At 40.7% G+C, this 25,635-nt stretch overlaps 3 protein-coding genes across 7 annotated transcripts in view; all 3 read right to left on the reverse strand.

The window, feature by feature from the left end:
* Nucleotides 1-2,230: 2,230 nt before the first annotated feature.
* LOC147137780 (potassium channel subfamily K member 17-like) lies at nucleotides 2,231-6,638 on the reverse strand. Its single transcript, XM_086050036.1, has 5 exons — nucleotides 6,423-6,638; nucleotides 3,629-3,743; nucleotides 2,776-2,942; nucleotides 2,547-2,715; nucleotides 2,231-2,475 (listed from the first exon to the last, which is right to left on the reverse strand). The coding sequence occupies exons 1-5, from the start codon at nucleotides 6,636-6,638 to the stop codon at nucleotides 2,231-2,233; spliced, it is 912 nt and encodes a 303-aa protein (XP_085906162.1).
* A 1,375-nt stretch (nucleotides 6,639-8,013) lies between these two features.
* On the reverse strand, nucleotides 8,014-14,072 carry LOC147137781 (potassium channel, subfamily K, member 16-like). 2 transcript variants are annotated; one of them, XM_086049366.1, is made up of 6 exons: nucleotides 13,930-14,072; nucleotides 11,696-11,968; nucleotides 10,545-10,659; nucleotides 10,296-10,462; nucleotides 10,039-10,207; nucleotides 8,014-8,652 (listed from the first exon to the last, which is right to left on the reverse strand). In XM_086049366.1, exons 2-6 carry the CDS (start codon nucleotides 11,906-11,908, stop codon nucleotides 8,444-8,446), a joined length of 873 nt encoding a protein of 290 aa, XP_085905492.1. In that variant the 5' UTR covers nucleotides 11,909-11,968; nucleotides 13,930-14,072; the 3' UTR covers nucleotides 8,014-8,443. The 2 variants fall into 2 exon arrangements, with proteins under 2 accessions (XP_085905492.1, XP_085905491.1); XM_086049365.1 differs by lacking the exon at nucleotides 13,930-14,072 and having other exon boundaries at nucleotides 11,696-12,526.
* Nucleotides 14,073-14,096: 24 nt separating this feature from the next.
* kif6 (kinesin family member 6) overlaps nucleotides 14,097-25,635 on the reverse strand; it is a 59,287-nt gene continuing 47,748 nt past the window's right edge. For all 4 annotated transcript variants that reach the window (XM_086049369.1, XM_086049368.1, XM_086049371.1 and 1 more), the window contains 7 exons: nucleotides 24,047-24,097; nucleotides 22,272-22,359; nucleotides 22,027-22,162; nucleotides 21,311-21,393; nucleotides 17,592-17,672; nucleotides 16,422-16,537; nucleotides 14,097-15,213 (listed from right to left, as the gene is read on the reverse strand). In XM_086049369.1, coding sequence (XP_085905495.1) covers nucleotides 15,197-15,213; nucleotides 16,422-16,537; nucleotides 17,592-17,672; nucleotides 21,311-21,393; nucleotides 22,027-22,162; nucleotides 22,272-22,359; nucleotides 24,047-24,097 — 572 coding nt within the window. In that variant the 3' untranslated portion in view covers nucleotides 14,097-15,196. The remainder of the gene's footprint in view (nucleotides 15,214-16,421; nucleotides 16,538-17,591; nucleotides 17,673-21,310; nucleotides 21,394-22,026; nucleotides 22,163-22,271; nucleotides 22,360-24,046; nucleotides 24,098-25,635) is intronic.

Genomic DNA, 25,635 nt, shown 5'->3' on the forward strand with positions numbered 1-25,635 from the left:
CTTGACATTGGATAATTTCCCGCAAGCACACCCGTCGATCTCTCACAGCAGACTTATGTGCCACGGCACACTGGTCGACTTAGCGCACCAGTGCTTTCTTTCTTCTCCCCGACATTCCATATACAGTAGTTGTTATAGTCGATTGATTTTCCATCTTCTCTCACATTTGCTTGTTATTCCCACATGGTTTTCATGTTGGTTGCACGGCACCTCTAATCAGTATAAATATAGTCTTCGCAGGCACAATTCTGAAACTGACCATAGACATTCCGTGGTAGCCACAGTATTGTTGAAATGATCTAGGTAAGAGGACACACATGGGCAACAAAACACACTCCTGTCAGGCACATTCCTCACATTAAAAATTCCATTCATTATCTGAACCGCTTATAAGTTGTGTACGTAGTGCAAACAGCTGGAAATAAAGGCTGGAATGCTGATATCTTGTCTCATACTGATGTGTTTTCAGTCAACAACAAAAATAAAGGAATTAGTCTCTGTGTTGCAATTCTTGAAGGGAGTGCATATGCAAGACTGAGTCCTCCATTAAAATGATGCAAAGATCTGTTGATGATAAATCTTCCCTGCTGCATCCAACCTTCCACTTCTTTTATAACTCAAACGTTATGAACATTATTAAAGGGAGCATGTTAAGGAAAAAATACATTTAATTTGCTTGTAAACTAAAAGATGGGTCTCAGTAGACCCTGCCCATCCATCTAATGGGAAATTACGCAACCAACTTTTGTGAATTACCTAATCTAAAAATGTGTCAGATGTCAGGAACGGTTGTTGAGTTCATGAAGATAACCTTTGACCCTATTCTTTTTTACAGGTTTAATGTTACAATTAATCCCAATCTGTCACTACTAAATCTCTGTCTGGGTGGCATGTAGCATATTTGAAACTGCAGTATATAATGACCAAGTTCCAAGTTTCAAGAGCCCTTTTCATACATGTGTGAAACGTGGAAATTAGACCTTAGATTATAACGAGTCCTAACTGAACCATGGCCAAACATGCATGAGTTTTGTTATGTTTTTTTCTTGTGCAATGGTTGCAATCCGGTCACTTTCACTCCCCATAGCTTTCCCATAACCAAGCAGAGGAGGGGAGAGACACAGAATGCCTTTTCTGTCCTCCTCCACTGTTTGGAATTTTGCACTTTTCCTAATATGTCGCCCATTATTCTTTCCCCCTTGCATGACTCTATATTTGTGGCCTTTGGCATCTTGTCATTTTCCATTCTGTCAGTCCTTCTGCCTGCCATCTGCCTTTAACATTGCTTCTTCTCACACACTTTCAATTAGATAAACGATGAAAGGCTTTGTCTCTTGGAAGGCCCACTGTGACCTTTTCAAGCATCAAGTAATTAAGTACAATACCGCACATATGTTTATTTCCACGTGGGAATTAAAAAGTACACGCAGACTCTTTCAATTAAAAAAATGTGTTGTGGAAAATGTGTATTTTAATGCATTTGAATTCAGACGAGGGAGGAAACCGTATAAAGTGCTCCTGACGTCTGTACAATACAACTGACCTCGGTTATGGAAAAACAATTTCAGTAGAGCTGACGCCCCGGTTTCGGTTCCTTCAGGACGGTGCTGTTTGTATAATACTACCACCTAGTGGAAAGAGGGCCAATTACACATATAGAACAGAAAGAATTACAGAAAAGAGTACAACTCATCTGATCCTAGAAATAAAATTGCGTTTTTAAAGGAAAGGGAAGAAAAAAAAATCACAGAACTGCAGGGCCACACTGGTTTTAAAATTTGCGCAGCATAAGTCAAAGTGATACAGTCACTTTGACTTATGCTAAGTAAATTACTTAAATACAAATGTTACAAGAAAAACTTTGCACTTTAGTCTCATTGTTTTTCTTTCTCACAATATTGCAGTTACATTATCAAAGTTCTTTTCTTGTAATAACACAAATGTATTCTTCTTTCTGTTTTGAAATTCCATTTTTCCCCCAACAATTTTCAAATTTCTAACACATTTTAGAAATAATACAAATCAACTACATTTCCTCAAGATAATATTGCTTCCAAGCATAAAATATAAATCCATTACTGTAATCCTGGACATGGCCAGATCATGTTTGAGGGTCAAAGTGAGTGCAAACACAATTCTTGGCTCACTGGCCATAATGTTTTTATGAACACACTCTTGATGTACATGCACATACATCATGTACATTTGAGTCAGTGAGCCCAATTGTTTTCTACTTTACTGTTTTAAAAGGTGGCTGCTTGAATTCGTCTTGCTTCTCTAGCTGTGTGTCGCGGTTACGGCTTTCCTGTCCCTCCTGCTTTTCACCTCCCCACCACTGTTTGACGTGCGTGTTGAGGCTCTCCAGGATGTCAATGGAATGGTTGATGACGAGCGCCAACCAGGCCAGGCCGAAAAATATCCAGAAGGCCGTGAAGACGCTGTACCACTCTGGGTTCACGTTGTCTGGGTTGCTGTCTGCAAATGAAACATCCAAATACGATGACGATGGCGGTGATAAAGCCTGATGAGCGTGCACTGAGATGTACCAGCTACAAAGTCTCCAAAGCCGACGGTGCTGAGGGTGATGAAGCAGTAGTAGATGGCCTGTGAGTTCGTCCAACCTTCATGAAGCTGGAACACCAGCATGGGAACAATGAAGAAGAGGACGACTCCGGACAGGTAGGACACCGAGTGGACCAAGACGCGTGAGCACCTCTGAGAGGAGAAAAGGAGGAGGTGAAGCGTCAACAAAAGGATCATCCAAGAGCTCCTCACCGGTCTGCCGGTCTTCCTCTCGAGGAAGTCGGAGATGTTCCGCTCAGTGACGAGCATGTACTTGCCCACCCTGTTGAGCACCACCATATTGAGCGGGATGCCAAAAAGGGCAAAGAACACACAGAAGATCTGACCAGTGGTGGAGCTGGGACTCATGTTTCCATAACCTGCAAAGCATAAATGTGATGATTGTTTTTCATCATTTAAAACAGTTCATATGAGTCTTATAACATACTTGTGATAAGATTTTGTCAAACTGTCAATAATTATGTGACACTTTACATACACTTTTTTTTTGTCCTGCTGTGTGAGCCCGTTTGCAAGTGAACCAGGCTCATTTATTGTTGGGCCAATGGCAAGTCTGGATTTCGTTACCATGATGACCAGGTGGCGGGACAGTAGGTGTGACAGTTTTGTGACTAGAGTTACTCTCCAGACTCATCTTCAATTGGTGAAAACGCATGACATAGATAGACAATATAATTTTTTAAACTCATTAAAAAACTTTTTTAAAAGTACACATATTCCCCAATGCCTGTTTGCATTCTCTCACAAGCACACAGTTCTCCCAATAAGAGGCAAAGCGTGCTTGCTTCAAGCTATTCATTTATCAGTACTTTCAATTCAAGTTAAGTGTAAAACTGACACAAAACAAGACACAATTAAACAACGTACATATATCAAAACGCCAAACGGTTAAACCCAACCATATAGTGACTAGAATACGGTATCTTAATGCTAATTTATAATGCCAAATGTAATAGATGAGCTAATGGAAAATGTTTACGATATTACTATAATTATGTGAATTGCGAGGCCAGAATTAACTTCCTAATCCATCTAACTAACTAACCTATGGTTGTGACCACAGTGGCGGCAAACAAAGCCGAGCTGGTGAATTTCCAGAATCCGTCTGTGGTGCAGTTGCCTTTCAAACTGAGGCCCACTTTAGACGCATCTCGAATAACCTGGGAGGAGAAAAAAAACACAAAAAACAAAAATGCCTGCTGACACTGTTATGACATTTGTTTTCTTGAGGTTTGTGAGAGGGTCATGGCACTTCTCAGGACTCAGCAATCAGTGACTTGCATAACAATCATCATGCCTGTGTGAAATACAACCAGGAAAGACGTGCATCGACAAATTTGAAATCTTCAATTTGCATATCAGCAATGATGCAATACAACCTCCTCTAGTCTTTTGAAAATGTGAAATTTCAACAATAGCTTACTGTACTTAAGAAGATGTTGTTCCAGGACTTTGAACTTGACTTGAGTAGGCCTATTTATATTTCTACCAACGTTTTACTTTCAGTCCCTACATTTGAAAACGGATATCTGTCGTTTACTTTGTACCACTTTGTCAAAATTGGAACGATACTTTTTTGAACCTGCGTGGATGAGGTCCCAACGTCAAAAAGACGTAAATACAACAGAGAAGCAAAGTATTCCGCATCTACGGCCCTTTTGAGAATTGTTTGAAGTGGTCGGCCCCAACAATAATTCATGGTGACTGTTTTGTTTCTTTTGCCAGCCTTAAAAACAGATTAGTAGATAGTTTTCCAAAAGGGTCGAATCTGAAATTGGATCATTAGCTAATTTACCAACTAAAAAAGTAGTCGTCAGTTCACAACGCTGTGGGAATGAACACATTGTTTTCATAGTTTGTCCAGTGATCTTTTCCCCCTTCAGTTCTAGTGCAAGCATCATAAGTAAATTAAGGAAAATATTTTGTGTGCAGAGAACTTTTTTTGTTGTTGTACCGAATTACCAAAATGTGTGTAGTATAAAATTGAGAGTAAAAAAATATTTATTCAGAGCCTGTATATTTGTTCACTTTTACTTCAATAAAGGAGTTGAATCAGTACTTCTGCTTTTACCTGTGTGTACACAAATATCTGTACTTCTATGTAACACAGAGTGTGAGTACTTTTGCCATCACTGGATTTCAATTCACCCCGTTTTATTCCTTTGATAAAAGTATAGTGACGCATTTATTTGAAGACGGTCGGCTATCAGTAAATTAATCAAGAGTTGGAATAGAATGATGCGAACCTTAAAAACCTTAACTTGTCACTCATAATGGAGAAATGGCAGCAAAGTAGAGAGAAGAAAGAGAGCAACAGTCTATGTGGCTACTTATAGAATCAATAAATATAAACACACGTGAATATGAGCAGCACTCCGACCAAGTGGCGAGCACAGTGACGTTTGAGGTTCGAATCTTGATTTACATGTTCTCCCCATGCTTGTGAGTTTTGTCTGGGTTTGCTAGTGGCTTTTTCACACGTTTGTGTTTGTTAGGCTAATGGAATATAAGGGGCTTGTTTGGGTGAGTAAACCACTACACCATCACTGACTCTTTTTCTTTTTTGTCAGTTTGACCTCATAGGTATTGCTGGACTAGTTTCTTTTCCTAAATAAGATGTTAATTCCACAAATGATAGGAAGTGAATATTAAAGTGTCACTATGAAAGATGTGCCTTAACTTGGCTAGAGCAGTTAGTCTGGCCACTAGTGTGAGTGAAAAATTGAGAGTAAAACCGTGACATGCAGTTATTCTAGCTGTCATCGTCACCAAAGCAAAATTTCCTTTGGCGAGGATGTGCGGTAAATAAAACTCAAGGATGTGGTGCACATTTGGGAGTGAATGATGGTTCAAATGTGGCCCAAGGGCCCAACTGTGAACAGGACACGGTCAGGGCTTTTCGGCCTATCACTTTTCAATATGTGTGACATGCTGTAAATAATAACTGAGCAGCCAGCATCAGGAATTGTGATATACATGCCAATTGCAAATGAATATGACGCTAAATTAAAATGAAACTTTCACAGGATCACTGGGACGTACTAAATAAAGCAGCTGTAGAATCTGAGAAAACAGAGCCACACAAACATGTTTTGCATAGCAACAGCTTAAAAGAGCATCTGTTGAAGTATTTTAATAGGAGACATGCAGTCTGAAAGCAAATTACATAAACAGCAAAAGAGCAAAGTGGTCAGATGGAAATCAGGTGGTCCCCCATTTAAAGGCACGGGTGATAAGCTATCCTTAGTGAAAGTAACGGCAGACTTAAGAATGGAATGCTTCAAGCATTTGCGGGCAATACTTGCCTTGTCTTTAAGCGTGGAATGATTCCAGCAGATGTCACTCTCGAGATCTTTTTTTTTTGTATTTGTCTATTTTAACTTATTTTATGTGCTTTATGCATCCATCCATTTCCTACAGCGTATCCTGTTCAGGGTGCAACGTAGCTGGTCGGCAGTCAATCACGGGGCACATTTCGACAAACTATCATTTGCACTGTCACGGAGTGGGAACTGTACCTACACTGTGAATGATGTTTTTGTTGGAAGGAACACGGGGAAGCAGAAACAGAGATTCTAACCTCGAACCTCAGAACTGTGATGCCGATGTGCTCGCCACTTTTTGATGACTCTCTCATGACGCTGAATCGTCCATAAATGTGAGTGTGAATGGTTTTGTCTATCTGTGCCCTGCGATTGGTGGGAAACCAATCCAGGGTGTATCTTGCCCACTGTCAGCTGGGATAGGCTCCAGAGACCCAAGTGAGGTTAAGCGGTGGAGAAAATGGATGGCTGGGGATTAAAGATTTGGAGAACACAGTGGTGAGTGATCATCCTCACCTGAGCCACCTCCTCGAGGCCATCTTGGTCCAGACACGTGTACATGGACAACAGCTTCTGTCTGTTCATCAATAAGAGACTGAGGTCCTTCTCCCCGAGATTGCCCTCCAACTTCCAAAAAACCACCCCGCCAATGAGCACGTAGGCCACATAAACCACCCCCAGCATAAGGATGGAAGGAACTCGGGCCAAATTGAACATTTCCTTTATTCCCATCTTGATTCCTTGTGGAAATTGTTCCACAGGTAGACGCCACAGCTATCGGCTTTCGACTACAAGGCATGAGAGTTGACTGCACAAATGTAAAGGCAAATCAAACTCCACCCGCACTACTGTTTCAATCGCATCAGACGCCTCCCATGCAAATTTAGTGCAGAGAAACGAGATGTCGGTATGGCGTCAAATGTGACTCTTTTCAGATGGGAATACATTGAATACCTGACAAATGTCATGTCGAGAAGTTGAAGTGATACTATATATACGTTTCATCCTTCAAGACACTTTTTCTTATTGGTTGATAAAGAAGGGGGTGACAAAGTGACACTAGTGCCCATTTTATAAGCAAACCCACTAAAATGGGAGAGGGTAAAATCCACTTTTCGCTCTTTTTTTCTCTGGGATCACTTTTGCATGTAATGTGCTTCCCGGCTACCTCACAACCTGATTAATGTGTTTGCTTTAGATAGCACAAACACGCTCCATTCACTGGAGTTTTCCGTCGGCACACAAACACAGATGTTGATTCCTGTTAATGCGTCTACACAGTGGATATACAAAGTCTATGTAGTATGCACCCCTGTTTGAATGCCTGTTTTTTCGTGCTGTAAAAAAATTATGACCAAGACAGATTTAATCATTTTAAAACTTCTTTGCTCAATCAATGTGGCCTATAACCTCTACAATGCAATTAAGAAAAAAAATGAGGGGATATAATGTGCTTGCACACCCTATTACAACAGGGCATGCAGCTTGGTTTTAAATTAACTACTTGAAAACAATGAAGCTCATGTGAAATGGGGTCAGCACACACCAACCGTTTAAAGTACCGATTGTTAACCCTTGAAGTACCGATAGTTACCATTTAAAGCACCGATAGTTAACCCTGACACAATATCCTTCTCCTGAATTTTTTGAGAAGGGCGACTGGTTAGCACGTCCGCCTCACAGTTCAGAGGTTGTGGGTTCAATCCCGACTCCGGCCTCCCTGTGTGGCGTTTGAATGTTCTCCCCGTGCCTGCATGGGTTTTCTCCGGGTACTCCGGTTTCTTACCACATTCCAAAAACATGCATGGTAAGTTGATTGGACTCTCTAATGCTTAACTGCTGCCCCCGTGAGCCGACCACAAATAAGCGGAAGAAGATGGATGGATTGACTGATTAAGCTAGTATTAATATAACAATATGTTTATTATTGTGGCTTTAGTTTGTAGTGGTGTAGAATTACAATGTTTTCTTGTCAATCTTTAATTGAAAAAAATAATGACCAAATAGGTACAGTATCACAAAATTCTCAGTGGGGTGCAGTACGGTTCTACAACACTGCAAACTACTATTACAAAAATAAACATTGTATTTAAACAGCGTCCATCAAAACTGACCGTTACTGTCTTTGTAAAGGCATTTTTGTTTGATACAGCTCTACCCAATAAAATGTCCAATAAGCACATTACACTTGTAAGAATTTAAAATTTGGAGTCTCTTGAGTTATTACAATAAACAGTAAACAGAAAAAAAGAACAACAACAACAACAACAACAAATCAATCTGTCACAATTATTACAAAACTTACATAGCAATTTCAACTTTTCTTAGACTTCAATGTTTGTACATTGTGTGGTGACTGTGTGGCTTATTGAGGTAGACTTGTCAAACAGTTGCATTTTGCTTGCCTAAGCAAAATTGGATTGCAAGTGTAAATCTGAAGTGTAAAATGTATTTCCCTCTGGGGATAAAATGAAACAGCATAAAATATGTACTTCCAATTCACTTCACCATGTGAATATTCCAACCCAGGTCACGTGTCAGATCTTTGAGGTGTCTTCCAGTTTACTGGATGACACATCCTCTTCCTCCTCTTGTGTCTTAAAACCCGGATGAGTCAAGCCTATCACATGAGCCATTATTCTTGATCCCATGCTGAGGATAAGAGCAAGCCAGGCCAAGGCAAAGATGATCCATATGCCTGCCAGGCTACGGTACAGAGAGATGTACTCCTTTCCTGGGTCGGTCCCTGTGAGAGTAGACATCTTAGCATATTTCCATTGAAGAGCTCCTGGCACTACTAAAGTCAAATGATCAACCTTAAATCAACAACATGTGTTAGTTTTACTATTTTATGCTTGTTTATCTTGATGGTACACTCGCTTTTAATAAGGACACTAGTGTCTCAGTGTGTCATTGACATGGCAACCGCCAACTACCTGAACGATATAAGCTGAAAGCACGAAAATGATCCCCTCGGATGTAGTTCATTCTTTACAATGTTTTTAAGAGACAAACCCCTCAGATATAGTTCATTCTTTCCAATGTTTTTTAAGATTTAACACAGAGTAGTTACTCAATTACAAAATGAATGTGTATGAATCAATATTTATCATAGTTGTAGCGTAGTATAAATAATCATTTTATTAGTGTGAACACCTAGTTTGTGACTCAAACAACTGTGACATTTCCAAATTGGAAGTTAAAAATGATCGCGCTCCAAGAATTCTACCTAGCAACATGTGTCAAGGCAAACATACAGAAACCTGGAGATGATGTCAATGTTGTCAATGTTTTGTTGAATGTAAGTAAAGTTATGATGTGTATATGACTGATAATCCTCCTAATCAGCCATGACGTGGTTAACACTGGAGCTCAAGTACACAAAGGAACTACAGGTAAGATCTATTACGATTTTAGTTGTCTGTGTATGAAGAGTTCCAGTGAGATTTGAACGAGAATTGATGAGGAGACCGATCGGTGTGTTTCAGTAATTGCACCCTTATGTTTTACGCAAGCCGAGGGTGCGACATACAAGTGACATGGGGGATTTGAAGGTGCACGTGTGGCGCAGTTCGCATATTGAGTGTGATAAGAAGTAACCAAGGGATAAAACACGTTCATGTCGTCTCCCAGGTTGCATGCCTAGTTAACCAAATCGCTGTTGTGAGGGTTTTATTATTAAAGGTCAAGTAGTCAACCCCCCAAATTTCCTGGCAAAAATATGTGCCTTCACTTGTCTAAACTGATTAATATTGTGTTTGTGGAATATGAGTAAAGCACCGAAATTCACACATTTTTAGCCATCTCAGTGGGCGGCCATTTTCTCACTTGCTGTCGACTTAAAATGACATCACAACTACCCAGGGCTCAGGTAACAACCAATCGCATCTCACCTATTTTCTGAAGCTGAGCCATGATTGGTCATTATCTGAGCCCTGAGAAGTTGTGATGTCATTTTCAGTCGACAGCAAGTGGCAAAATGGCCACCCCCGGAGATGGCTAAAAACGGGTGGATTTTGCTGCTTAACTCTTATTCCACAAATGCATTATTAATGGTAATCTATTAGCGATCTTCCTCACCCGAGACAATCCATGCAAATCACTGCAAATGCTTGTTTTGCGCTCTACTCACCCACCACATAATCTCCAAACCCAATGGTGCTGAGTGTAATGAAAGCAAAGTAGAAGCCCTCGCCAAATGTCCAGCCTTCCACATAACTGAACAAAAGCGGGGGGATGACCAGAAACAGCAGACTTCCGGTGATGAAGAAGGAGCTCACTGCCAACGCCTCGACAGTTTGCTAGAGAAGCACAACACACGCATACTTGAACATTCCACACTGAGCCGAACAAAACTGACCTTACGCCCAAAGATGCGAGTTTTATTACCTTGTGTGGAACCACAGAGACCATGCCTCTCTCCAGACGACCCAGGTGAATGGTGAGACACTTGCCCAGCTGTTTGAGGAAGGCCAGGTTGAGCGGGATGCCACACAACGCATAAAAGACACAGAAGACCTGACCGGACACCGTGCTGGGAGACAGGTTGCCGTAGCCTGTCAATCAGGGGAGCATTTGTCATTCAGCACAGGTCGGGACATTCAAACGATCCGCCTGGGAGGCCTACAAGGCTCTCACCTATAGTTGTGACCACAGTGCCGGCAAAAAAGAAGGCGCTGCTGAAATCCCAATTACTGGGGTTAGTCGAGTTGCCCGAGGGATTCACGCCCCTTTCCCAAGCATCTAAAATCACCTGTGAAAGCATCCACACATGTTCATTTAGTAACGTTTTTTTTTTTTTTTTTTTTTTTTTAATCAAAACTACAAATTGTCATTCCCTTATAAATTCCACATCAATATTGATACATTGTGTTGGCAACTCCTCCTCAAAAAAAGAACCGGGCACTATAATACAGGTTGATAACAGCGCAGACACCATACACAAATGCCCATCATGGAAGTGATCTGCAACACACCATAATTCATCTGAAAATGATTACATTGTATTTTTTTAATTACAAATAGATCTCTGGTCATCTAAAGTATCCATGCCAAGGACACAGTGTGACAGGAAGAACAAATAAATGTTTTTCAATTAGATGAAAGAAGGACCAAAACAACCATGTGTATGCACATGTTGCCATTCACACAACAGAAGAAGTTATGGATTTCTAGAGCTTCATCAATATGTTCAATTAAACAAACCCCTCATTTTCCACGGAGCAATTTTTAGTCAAAAGTTAATTGAGACAACATCATCACCATTTCAGTAGTCATACATTTTGTGACATTATTGTTTGGTACACTCTAAAAACAGTTGGGTTAAAAATGACACCAAAATTGACCCAAAAATGTGTTATTTTTAACCCAACTGTTTTTAGAGTGTAATATGGATGCTTCAGGCGATGCCAGAGCATCACAATCGATTTGAAAAAATAAATAAATTGTAGAGTGTTAGGTCTGTGCCTACAGAACATGAAAAACTCACTTATTCCAATGAAGTCATCCGTTTTATTCTTTTCAAGTTTGAATTGCTCCAAAACAGCAAATGACTCTGACTGAGCAAACAAGTGCAACGCACTCACAGTAAAACCTTGACACGATTGATCGAATGTTGATTCATTAGGTCATTTTATTAGCATGTGCTTCACCCTTTAATGATATTGATCTTTCTTTTTTCTCTTCCTCCTCAAATTTACTCAATGATTAAAACAGACACTACTAAGCTGTCTATTTATCATCACATTCATGACAAGGTTTTTCACGACAGGAGCAGAAACAAGCCAAACCTGAACAAATTTCTCCAAAGCCGGTCCATCTAAGCAGGTGTAATTAGTCAAGAAATTCAACTTCTCCAGTTGGAAGTGGTTTCGATTGTTGCTCTCGGCCTCTCGCTCCAGAACCTGGAAAATGATGGCTCCAAATAGCAGGTAGGTGAGGTGGGCCAGAGCCAAAAGTACCGTCCAGCTCACTTTGACACGGACCAGCTGGATCCTCGCCATCAAAACGTTCCCCTAAGCCACAATGGACACACTGGCTGGTGATCAGATGGAGACGTATATCTGAAGAAAATGTTTAATGTCAAATGCGTCGAGTCGACATCAAAGATCAGCATATATGGACAAATCCCATGGAGACTGATGCCATTACTGGTGACAAAAAATGATTTTCTTAATATCTGAGTTTCTAGAATACAAGTATTGTCCTTTAGTAAAGCCGCATCTTGTGATCAGTGGATTGCCCTCCAAAGGTAACGCATCCCCACTCATTGCTCCTCCTCTGATTGCTCAGACAAGCCCAGTATCTGTGGGACATGATTTATGGGTCGCTCGGGTGATGACTAAACACCTCTTCTCCATTAGGGCGACATCTGGACACACACAGACAACTGTTTCAACCGTTTCTACTAATAAGGAAGCATCTTACCGTAGAACAAAAGTTAATATTTCACCTGACTGCCGTCAGGCGGTTAAGCAGTTCAGTAGAGCTGGGCACTGCAAGGACACCGACAAATCGAGTGGAAACCCTCGGATAACGTAAATCCACCACAAATGATTTAACACCCTTGTGGAAATTGTCAAAATAATACAGACTCAAGGATTGCTGTGGTTTTTCCTCTTTAAAAAGCATGAAAAGAATAAGAGCACAATGCCAACAAGGATTGTGGTAATTGTCAAGGATTTTTATGGGGACTGCTTTCCTTCTAGGGTCACTGATGGTTTAGTGGTACACCTGCATGCAGGCAACATGGGTCCAGTTCCCACTTGGTGATGCTGTGAAAGATTGTGTGCTTGTTTATGTGCCCTGCAACTGACCTAACGGCCAGTTCAAGGTGTGGACCGCCTTTCGTCTGAAGTCAGGTGGGATGGGTTCCAGCACCCTGTGACCATGAACACGATAAGCAGTGTTTAAACGGGATGAGGGAATCAATAGATGCAATCCTTCTTTTTTAAATGGATTAATCATGCATAGGGAAAAAAGGCTGTTAAGATTGTGACATTTGCCAGTGTTTAGAGTACAACATAACAGTAATTTACCAACCACACCAGGGGTACACCTATACAATGTGATCCATTACCTTCTACATGCACAGACAACACATTTATTTTGTTATTCTAGCTGGAGTTTGTAGGATTTCAAAACTGTTTTATAGAATGAGAGGTGTAATATTTGATCCCTCGAGCCAAGATATTCTATACTACTCTATACTGCTGTAATGGAAACACTACTCTGGAATATTACTTACGGTACTTCACACAAAATACTGATAATACATTTAAAAAAGTTTTGTAAAGTCCACCCATGGCTTTTATTTTACCCCTTGTTCAGGGTGATCTGAAGAGGCATCCCGGACTGATCACCAGCCAATCAAAGTGCACATGTAGACAGAGAACAGTCACATTCACACCTATGGACAAATTTCAAGTCTCCAATTTCTATACTATTTTGATCTGTGCATGTTGTCTGGAAACATGAATTATTCATTCATGCGTTTGTTTTAAAGGGGAAATCAACCCAAACATATTTTTTTCAAGAATATGTTCAATGCAAGCCCACTAGTTGAAACAAGGTTAGTGCGTTTGTGCAATATGAGTTAAGCAGCAAAATCCACCCATCCGGCCATTTTGTAATTTCTGTCCACTGAAAATGACATCACAACTACACAGGGCTCTGGGAACGACCAATCACAGCTCGCCTGTTTTCTAAAGCTGAGCCGTGATTGGTTGTTACCTGAGCCCTGGGTAGTTGTGATGTCATTTTCAGTCACAGAAGTGACAAAATGGCCGCTCTCAGAGATGGCCAAAAACGGGTGGATTAATTGTTATTCCACAAACGCAATATTTATCAGAATGCCTTTCTTTCAACTAGTGGGCTTGCATAGAACATAGTCTTGAGAAAAATATGTTTGGGTTTCCCCTTTAAGGGACCATTTGTCATTAAATTCTACCAGTCAGAGAATGCCATTTCAAACTCACAAACATGAAGAAAACCACTAGGTAAAATAACATCTGTCATGACTTACTTGAAGAAGACTCAGTCTTTCTCTAAGGCAACTCTGACGCCCTGATGCAAATTGTGCAGCTGCTTCATCTGTCAAACAAATCAATGCAAAGTCATACAAAGAGATTGTTCCCACGTGGTCGCTCTCTCCATGGGGGTGAGTGTGCGGCAATGGCTCTGAGGAGGCTGGATGCCTTGATTTTGATAACCCGCAGATGCTGACAGAGGCACTAAATCAGTCGGGAGCTTTGAGGCAGCCGGATGAGACGAATCTGCATCGGTGGGATGGAATTTGCATTAATGTTGTAAAGTAAAATGATAAATAGCACAAGTGGGTCTCGTTCATGCCTGTCAGTACGCCCAGAAGTGCACAAGCAGGGCTGTAAGAAACACTTTTACACACAACTAATATGAAGGAGGCCGTCCAACTGTTACAGTTCATTAAACCTCCACTGTCATATGCGAGGACATTTTTTTACTGGAAGCCTATCTAGATTCGGGGTCCAGCGCATTGGTATAATAAGATCTGTAACTGCATGGAGCTGTCTAAGGATGAACAAACACTGTATGACAATTTAATTTGTATGACACTGTGAATCTGAATCTCCTGACAGCCAATAAAAAAAGCCACATCCATAATCTTAACTTTGAAAGTATAAAAAAAAAAATCGGAGGGGTATCTTGAACAATGTTTATTATAAGGTGATTACGGATATTGTACTTAGCTACATAATTGGAGCATGTTTAAACTAGTTTGACTACAGTATAACCACCACAATAATAATAATAACATCCGTTGATCCATTTTGTGCTTCTCAGGGCGACCTGGCACAAAGGTAATATTACCTCTTCACAGCCAATCAAAAGTGAGCCTTTTGACACTTTGCTTCTTTTTACAGCTATTTATGTTTACTGCCGCCTGACAGTTTGCCACATACAATTCATGTTTGTGCACATATTAACACTCAAGAAGTTACAACTCGTGACATACTGAAGCCAGCTGGCTTCCTCTTGTTGGCTCTCCTCTCATATCTTAGAACAACATTTGTTCAGATCAAATGGACGACAGGGGCTTTGATTTATGTTGTACTGTTGCTCATTAAGTACACTGGCAGTGACTCGAGCAAGATGTGTGTTGGCACAGAACCCTTTCCTTGAGTCTGTTTAGGCTCGCTCCCCTTGTGATCTTTATTCCTCATGTCTCCATCATCGAGCGCGAGTAATGTCCAAAATATCTTCTTGAAAGAAGGACAACTTGAGGTCTCGTGGGTTTTTCAAATGACTTGATGTTATTTCTGTAGAGCACCTGGAATATACAAGTCACAAAGAGAAAACAATTTAAAAATTTGATTCGTCATACATTCGTAATTAGAGTTGCTCTTTGTTTCAATAGCATTAAGACCATACTCCATCTGTGATTTAAAGCCTTTTGATAGGTAAGAACCATTTAAAAATGTCAAAATAACCTCAGAAAGGAACTTGCTGTCAAAGCACAATCTCCATCACCACAAGCATGCAAATGAGACTTTCGTCACCAAAGAAGTAGATAATGGAAGGAAAATCAGCAACCTCTGAAGGCAAATTTCTTGCTTAATTTGTTTTCCTGTCTGATGTTCTCACAAACTCACTCCAGTATCCTGTCTGTGTATACTGTATGAGCTCAGCCTTTCTGGAAATCTGGTGGCAAACCACAAGGTTTCCAAATCCACTTTAATACCTGCCAAAGCAAGCAGCTACTCAAAAGGTCAATTTGGAGGATTGGCCAAGAATTATCGGCACACGAAAGCCAACAGAAAGATGTCTTTAAAGTACAACTTTTGGATAGATCAGGCAACACTGCGCAAAAAAAGAATAAAAAAGATAAAATGAATTGAAACTATTCATCTAATTTGTGGTGTATAATCAAGCTTCTATATCAGAGAGTTAATATTTGGCGGAACCTTTGCTCACTCTCAGTTAGGACAAGCTCTGGAAAAAAAATGTTGCTGCTCCCTCTAGAGGGCAGTGTTGATTGTTGAATTAAATATTTCAAATGATCATCCTCTCCAGTGTTTCCCACCTTTACTGAGCCAAAGCACATCATTTGTAATATTAAAAATGATGCATCTTATTTGGACATGCTTTTCAAGACTCCCATGGACATTTTACATCAATAAATCAAGAGTTAAAAAGAGAATTACACAGAAGAAATAAAATAAATTAAAAGTAGAATGCAGTGCAGTTTCAATGAGTAGGCGATCTTTAGATTGTGTGTTTTGAGTTTGGATTTGAAAGTGATGAGGGACTGAGTCGTGAAGGTGAGGTGGCAAAGGGTAGCTGGGGAGCTGAGTGGCTGAAGGCCCTGCTCCACCTGGTGCTGAGACGGGCAGGTGAGAACACTTAGGTGGATGTGTAGAGGGGCAAGGTTGTGAATGGTTTTGAAGATATAAAGGAGCAGATCTTAAAGTAGGAACACAACCCAAACTCGGTGGTTGGGAATCACTGCTCTACATTTTAATTGTGTTTGTGTGTTACCAGCTCTGTTGAGGAGGTTTTGCCGAGCTCTGATGAAAGCCAGGATGTCTGCGTCAGCCTGCTGGTCTCCAGTCAGGGGGATAGAAGATGGTGAGAGAGACGACTTGGAAAGGGATCTGTAACAAAAACACAAAGCTTAATGTGGTTTGACATTATGCACATTGTTTTGTTTTCTTCAAGATCATGTATGTATCGTGTGTGTCGAGCGAGGCGGTGTACACCCTGGACGATTCACCAGCCAATCGCAGGGCACGGGTAGACAAACAATCATTAACATCCACAGGTATGGGAAATTTAGATTCTTCAATGAAGCTAAAATGCAAGTTTGTGAAATGTCGGCGAGTATTGAAGGCAAGCACGATAGAAAATGACAACTACACACAGAAAAAGGATTGCCAAGAGTCAGACCAAAACGTTCTCAACACTAAGGCAGACATGCTAACTTTCTGCACTGTGCTGCCATGAATATCTTTTATTCAATAAAAACATTGTGGCATACATTAGGTAATCCATAACTTTCAAAATGTGTGTGAGTATTTTTAGAGGCAAGATTTTTAAAGCCCTTTGCTCCATTTAGTAATTGTTCCAGCCATCCATCCATTTTCTTTACCGCTTGTCCTCATTATGGTTGCGGGTTGTTCTTTTTCCAAAAGTTGACATTTTATATATAATGGAATTTCTATAGAAAGCAAATCCAAGAGGAAATTTAATATTGCTTTAAAAGCAGAAAGACTGCCTACCTCAAACACAAGTGACATTTTAGAACATGCAATGTTTTCCCCATGGGGGTTACCATGGTTGTGCAAATAAGTCTGAAATTAAGCATAGTTTGGGATGCAAATTGGCTCTGTCATGATTGGAAGCACTTGGAATTAAGACACTAAACCTGTATTTTCTCCTGATTGGCAAATATGATTTTGACCTTCCCTTTGTTGAATCTATAGAGTGGGATTGATTGCTTCTGTGTAAATATCTGAATGCTTGTCTGTCTTTGTTGTTTTCTGGTGACCAATCTTGGGTGTAGTTTGACCAAATGTGACCTATGACCAACAGTTAGATGGGCTATCCCACCTCCAGCTCTCTGTGACACTGACCAGTAAACCAGTGATGGATGATTTTAGAAATATTTATCGACGGTTTGAGAAAGAATCTGTTTGCCAGGCTGTTTACCTCCACTCTGATGAAGAAGTGAAGTCAGCCACTCGTTCCTCTTGCACCGTATTGGGCCACGCTGGCTTGGGAATGAAGGTTCTAAAATGGAAAGAAATTTGAATTTTGTCAAGATACATGATAAGAGTTCCAAAATCCTTGTTGACCTAAAGTCCTGACTTAAACAGTCTCGCCTGCTGGGTGAGGTTTGGTCGTGCTGCTCGGACCAGATATTGCCTGCATGTATCTATTTGAATCACAAGAGGGGGTAATATTGAAGATTTGCTTACTCAGTGCGCTGCCTTGTCAGTGGTTTGACACAGTTCAAACATTGAGTAAATTCTGGATGAATATTGAACTAAAGTGCACTAGATTCCAAACTCCTAAGGTGTGAGTGTCAATGATTGTCTAATATGCGCCCTCACCCACAGTCATGTGAGATATCCAGCTCACCCATGACCCTAATGAGCATAAGCGGTATAGAAAATGAATGCATGGATGGATGGATGTCTTGAAGAGGAAGACGAAGCAAAAAAATAAATAAAATCGTTCCAATAATAATAAAGTGTGGTCATGTGATGTTTGCAACACAAGCATGAAATACAGAACACTCAATGAAACATTTTGAAAGGGACCCCAAAAACATGAGACCTAGAAACGTGGTTGTCATTATAGACTGGCAGCATGCTAATTAATACAACAAAGCATTGCTGTCAAGTATAGAGAAAAGGCCGAGCTTTGAAAGGATAAAATGATGGTTTGTGTGATTGATACACACATGGGCAAAATTGTTGGTACCCCGCTGCTAATGAAAGAAAAGCCCACAGGGGTCAGAGCAATAACTTGAATCTAACAACAATAATAATACATTTAAAAAAAAAAGAAAATTAACCAATGGAGATCAGGCATTTGTTTTGAATTGTGGTTCAACAGAGTTATTTAAAAAATACTTGAACCCCACTTAGACAGAAATGATGGTCCCTTAATGTAATATTTTGTTGCACATCCTTTTGAGGCAATCACTGCTATCAAAGAGTTTCTGTAACTTTCACTGAGACTTCGACACCTCTCAGCATGCATTGTGGCCTCCTCTTCATGAGCAAACTGCTAGAGTTGTCTCTCGTTTGAAAGGTTATTTCCCCAGATGGCCTGCTTCAGCCCCTTTCATCAATGTTCAATAGGATGTAGATCAGGGCTCCTAGAAGGCCACTTCAGAATAGTGCATCTTAGCCATTCTTTTTTTTTTTTTTTTTTTTAGCTCTGTTTTTGGGTCATTATCCTGTTGCAAGACCAAAGACATGCAACTGAGACAGAGGGCCCTATTTTCGTTCCGGGTGCAAGTCCAGCGCAGTCTAACTATGCACATTCTTCCTTTTGGTATTTTGCTAGAATTTGTGCTGGTAGAATTGGGCATAGTGGGGCGTTTTCGCGTTTGTGCACCCCTGTGGGATGGAAATAGTCTTTTCTCAGCAAATCCTCATGGAATCACTAATTTGAATCAAAATAAGGGCGTCAGAGGTGCAGTACGCGCAAGTACTACCTGCTTGAAATTGCAGATACAGAAATTAGGCTCACTGGGGTACATGAGGTAAATTTCAACATTTCTCCTTTTGGATGATAGTCGGTCGGCTGTGCATGTGGCGTGAGCCATTGGAAAACGCATTGCACCCCATAGTGTGTCTGTGTGGCCCCTCCGCCCCCCATCCACATACACACACACGCGCACACCCCCACACCCACACACACACACACGTGTGATAGTGACGAATGATGGGGGTGCTATAAAAATAGTTTTAAGATGATGATTATTCATTCAATGCTTTAATTTCTACAATGAGTCAGAGGGAATGTCCCACGCAAGGTGTCATATTTACGTAATCCGGTGACGGGCATCACACACATCTGCGGAGCAGATTCACTGTCATCCTGTGCCTCGATTAATTGCACCAAAATCGCGTTAGACCACCTGAGCTGCAAAATAAAACTGCTTTCGAGAAGTCTTAAATTTAGTCTATTTTGTGTGACCAAATTTGCAGATACGCTGGGGGACAAGGCAAAAACGCCCAGTGATGCGTAGCGCGTCTACCAAATTCACAAACATGCTGAATACGTACATTGCCCCAGCACGAAAATAACGAAGCGCACTTTTTTACGCTGACCGCAGACTACTTTCTGGTACCGAATTGTCGGATGACTTGGGAGCGAAGCAACTCCGTGCGCCAAAACGCCCAGATGGGCTGGACTAGACTTGCACTGGCACAAAAATAAAGTTACACCCATTATTACACCGATCGCATCGGCGCCAGTCTACCAAAATAGGGCCCCAAGATTTCTGACACTGGGCAGCACACTACTCTATTGAATACCTTGATAATCATGTGATTTCATTTTACCCTGCACAGATTTAAGACCCCTTGTGCCAGATGTAGCAAAGCAGCCCCAGAACAGAACAGAGCCTCCATGTTTCATTGTTCGTTTCTTGGTATGCTTAATTTCTGCATCATAGAGCTGATGGGACCACAAATGTTCAGTTTTATCTCATCTGTCCAAAGGAAATTCTCCCAGAAGCTTTGTGGCTTGTCAACATGCAGTTTGGCAAATTCCAGTCTCGCTCTTTTCTCTGATTTATTGTCAATAGTGGTGTCCGCTTGGTCATCTCCCATGAAGTCAACTTTGGCTCAAACAACAACGGATGGTGCAATCTGACACTGATGTACCTTGACGTTCATTTAATTTCTTTGGTGGTTGTTCTGGGCTATTTTGTTACCATTTGTGTTATCCGTCTCTTCAAGTTGTCATCAATTTTCCTTCTGTGGCCACGTCTAGGGAGGTTGGCTATTGTCCTGTGGATCTTAAATTTATGAATAATGTGTAACCGTAGTCACAGGAACCTCAAGCTACTTGGAGATGGTCTTATATCCTTGACCTTTAACGTGCTTGTCTCTAATTTTCTTTTTAATCTCCTGAGACAACTCTCGCCTTCGCTTCTGATCCTTGTTTAGTGTGGTCAACAGTATGACATTAAACAGTACAGTGATACTTTTAAATGGGCCGACTGACTGATTGCAAGTTTGAAGACACCTGTGATGCTAATTAGAGGACGTACCTTGTTTGAACCTGTCCCCACGGTAAAATAGTTTTCAATCTTTTCTAGGGGTACCACAATTTTTCTCCAGGCCTGTTTAATAAGTTTGTTTTTTTAATACATTCTATTGAACCATAATTCAAAAGCAATGTCTGATTTTCATTTGTTAACTTTCATTATTTTTTATTTTTTTATTATTACTTTTGTTAGATTCAAGTTATTCCTGTGAAAAAAAATAGACGGATTAAGCGTAAACGGAAGTGGATTTTTGCTTGTCTACGTAATCGTCTATTTTCAGCGGCGGATGTACGGACAGCGGAAGGGTACTCCGGCTGTAGATGATAAACGGACTGCACATTTTTAGTAAAATGCTCAGCTCTGGTAGGCAAGGTGTAAAATGCATAGAAGGCAATTTAATGAGCAGTTTAAAAGAGAACCTTTAATACTATACGGCTGTAAGCCTGAATAAAAAAATATGATATGACAAAAAAAACGTTCATTTGCTTGATGAACTGCAAAAAAAACGTACGCGGATTTTTCTCTGCAACAATTATGGCTCAAATAAAAACTGACCTGGGACACTTTCGTTCTGTTGGGCAAGGCTGCAATAGAAGATCATAAACATCGACTTGAGGGATGAATGAAAGAAACTCACTCGAATCCTGAACTGGAGTGTGTGGGTGATGGCAAGGTTCCACACAGGGGTCTTGTCCGATCTCTGGCTTCATCTTTCGACCCCTATACATCATGTTACATTTGACAGAGGCAAATTAATGAGTGAAAATACCACTGGCCTCATTGTTTAAATCAATGTCACATGTACACTACTTCCATAAACAAGGTGCCCCTTTACAGGAAAAGGTCCCATCTGTATGAGTTCATCTTTTTCCATTTGTTTTTGATGATAAAGTCTCAGACATGCCAGCCCAGTCTACTAGTCAGACGATTGTACAGTACCTCTTCTGTGGACATGAGTCTGACTTCTGTGTGATAATGTGACATTTGAATCCGTATTTTTCACTCCCCTGATATCAGAAACACACAGCACAATAAACAAATACAAAAACTTCCCCAGAAAAGCTAAAACCCTACTGTCTATGGCAAATGACCAAGGACCTTTCCTGTATGATGTTGAAAAGCGGCTGTAAGGGTCACACTGGTGCCATAAAGGCCTCCAAAGTCAGGGACATATGCATATCAACTTACATGCACTTAAGTGTCCTTAGGGGCAAAAACCTCCCTCAACAAAAGAACACCATTAAGGCCCACTAGGGTACACTAGAGTCGACACTGATTTAACCATTATGTGTCCCCTGCCATAGTTTATGTGGTCTTTCCAGATGGGTAGAGAAGAGAGATGAGCTCAGTCACCTGCACATTGGAAGCCTCCTCGTTCCACCACTTCTGGAAGTCCTTGTGCAGTTTGACCTTGGCCCTCTCCAACAACAGTTGCAGGTGTTCAATCTCAGTTCTCAACGCTTTCAAGTGACATGCAGCGCTCTTGTAACTAATGGAAAATATGAGCAGCACAACACATAATAGCATTAGCTCCAGTCAACGGGTATTGGAATTAGTTAAAGGTTATTTCTCATTAATATAAGTTGAATGAATCTCACTTCTTTTTTTCTTGCTCAATGTGTTCACGCAGGTTGTCCTCCACTGTATCCACCTCCTCCCCAACGTCTTTGTGATTTCCAATCACGCCTACATTATGTACATCGCAGTACAGTAAAAGTGTTCAGCATTGAGGATCTGAGACAGATGCATCTGAAGATAGACTAAAATTGGATTCTCGGAGTAAACACCCCCTTCAAAAAATAACACTTTAAACAATATGTCAATAAACACAAAAACAATTTCCAAAATGTTGACAAGACTAAATTTGTATAACATCTGTTTAATTTATAACATTAAAGTAAGGTTAATAATATAATTCAGAAAACAACTTTTTCAGCTTTATCTAAATTAGGGTGATGCAAAAATGAGTACACCCCACTAAAAGACTCTGGAGCAAAGCTAGATTTTTGACTACAAATGTCCAAAGATGAGTCTAATTATTCATTACACAGGTGTCAAGCAGACTATATTGACTATAAATGGGTGTTATTTCAAGAAAACCCTTTCCCATTTCATGTTGTTAGCAATGGCACAACATGGAAGAGAAATGTCACAAGACCTGTGAAAGAAAATAATTTATTTTTGAAAAGTTGGAGGCTAAAAGAAGATCAACAATGCTTTACCTATCAGTCAGAACACTGTAGTAAAAGTGGTAGAAACATTTTAAGAAGATAAAACTGCTACCATCTCACAGAGACATGCAGGCCATCAACGTAAGTTAACACCTCGACAGTAGTGTCTTCTAATGAGAAGGGTTGAAGAAAATTGGCATGCAAGTTCACTGTAGTTATCTAAGTAAGTAGAAAGCCAAACTGGGGTGATTATTTCCCGTGACACAATATGGCATACACTGCAGAGGAATGGCATCCATTGGTGCCGTAAACCAAGGAAGCCTCTTCTAAAGCCCAGGCTTAGAAAAGTGCGCCGAGAGTTTGCCAGGGCACATGTTGACAAAGATGAAGATCACTGGGACTCTATACTCTGGAGTGATGAGTCCAAGATAAATGTTTTTGGAACTGATGGCTTCAAAACTGTATGGCATCACAAAGGTGAGGAATACAAGGAAAAATGCATGGTGCCTACAGTGAAACATGGTGGTGGCAGTGTCCTCATCTGGGATTGCAAGAGGACTGCTAGTGTTGGGGAACTGCATTTCATTGATGGCATCAGAAATTCACAGATGCATTGCTCCATACTGAAAGAGAAGATGCTGTCATCACTTCGTTCCCTTGGTCGTCGTGCACTTTTCCAACATGACTATGATCCTAAGCACAAATCTAAGGTCACTGTTGGATTTCTGAAGAAGAACAGGTTAAATGTGATTCCTATGGGGACCACTGAGGAGACAAGCTGAGCATCACTCTCCATCCAGCATCCAGTCTCTAAAATGATTGATGGGAGAACATGTTGCCAATATATTTATTTCATGCCTAGAAGACTTGGCGCTGTCATTAAAATTCATGGAGGCCATACAAAGTACTAGATGTAAACGTTTTTGTTGTGGGGTGTACTCATTTCTGCATCACCCTTATTTGAGTAAAACTGAAAAATGGGTCATCTAATTTATTTTAATAACCTTACTTTCATGTTATAAGTATATAAACAGATGTATTAAACATGGTCTTGGCAACATTTTGCAAATTGTTTTATTGTTAATTGAGATAATGTTTAAAATGTTACTTATCAATGGGGGTGTAACTTATTTACGCTGAGCACTGTATATTTATGTATGTTTAATGTTTTGATTCTTTTGGAGGATGCATAACAAACATACCATAAGCGGCCCTCCGTCTTTGACGAACTTCCAACTGCTTCTTAAACTCATCTGACAAAGTGAGAAGATGAAAAAATTGAATGCAAATTTGGACTTTTGCAACATTATTTCAAAGATAATGGCAGTTTCATAAAGATTTGACAATACTAAAGCTCAGAATCGACATTAAACCATATGTCTCAAATTTACTAGCACATGACAAAATAGAGTGGCCTTGGTTACGTTCTGGGGCTGTTCTGCTGGGTGTCTTCAATCTGTGCAGGGTACAATGAAATTGCAAGCCTATAAAAACACTCGGAAGTGAAATGTGCGTGACAGAAAGCCTGGTCTCACACTCAGCTTCATTTCTTTACTGCTCAGATGTATCAAATCTAATCAAATTTTATTCATATATCACTTTTCACACATAGGATGCAACTCAAAGTGCTGTACATTAAAAACGTCAAAATACAGCATAAAACGAGAACCCGCTCACGCCTTCCCTCCCTCCCTCACAGTATACACAAAGACAGACATCCACAAGCACAACTGCACTCATTCACTCACACACACATACACGAACACACACATATATAACCTTAAAAAGAGACGGCAAGGCACAGAGAAACCATATGAGGAAAGAGCACCCAAGGGGAGCTCGTCCACGCTGAGAGGGATGACAGCCCATGGCCATGGGTAGCACCACCACCTCAGAGACCCCCTGGCCACGTAAACCGGGGCAGCCCCTCAGCATATCCCAGGAAGGGCAGCCACACCTCCCAGCGCGGAGGCCCCCCTTGAGGAAACACTGGAGGTAAAACCTAGATGAAGCTAAAGAAAAATGTTAACGAAGCTAAAAAGACAAAGCAATAAAAGAAGCTAAGAACTTTAAAACAATAAGATTGGATAAAAAGAGTAAGAGACTAAGAACAATTATTTAAAGGCCAAACTAAAATGGTATGTCTTGAGCTTCCCCTTGAAAATATCAACAGTCTCTGCGAACCTGACGTCCTCTGGCAGGCTATTCCAAAGTTGAGGACCAAAATGGCTGAATGCAGCCTTGCCATGGGTTTTGGTCCTCACCCTAGGAATAATTAAAAGGACCTCAGGATCCGCGAGGGTTGGTATGACAAAAGCAAGTCAGATAGGTAAGATGGGCCAAGACCATTAAGACATTTATAAACTAATAAAAGTACCTTAAAATTGATCCTGAAACACACGGGGAGCCAATGCAGCGATTTTAAAACTGGTGTAATGTGCTCCCGCCCTCTAGTTCTCGTCAGCACCCGAGCGGCTGAGTTCTGCAGTAGTTGAAGGGAAGAAATACTCTTTTTGGGGAGACCACAGAGCATGGCGTTACAATAATCTAAACGACATGATATAAAAGCATGCATCAGCACCTCCGTGTTAGCCTGACATAGAAACGGGCGGACTCTGGCAATATTCTTAAGATGATAAAACACGATCTTGGTTTCATTTTTAATATGAGGAATAAAACTGAGCTCACAGTCAAAAATGACGCCCAGGTTCTTTACACATTGTGAGGGTTTAGAATCTAGTAATTTTGGTAAAAGTCTTTCTCTTTGGCCTTCAGGGCCGATAACTAAAAC

Source organism: Filicampus tigris, chromosome 13 (assembly GCF_054856515.1).
Source record: "Filicampus tigris isolate MCC_2025a chromosome 13, RoL_Ftig_1.0, whole genome shotgun sequence".
NCBI lineage: Eukaryota > Metazoa > Chordata > Actinopteri > Syngnathiformes > Syngnathidae > Filicampus > Filicampus tigris.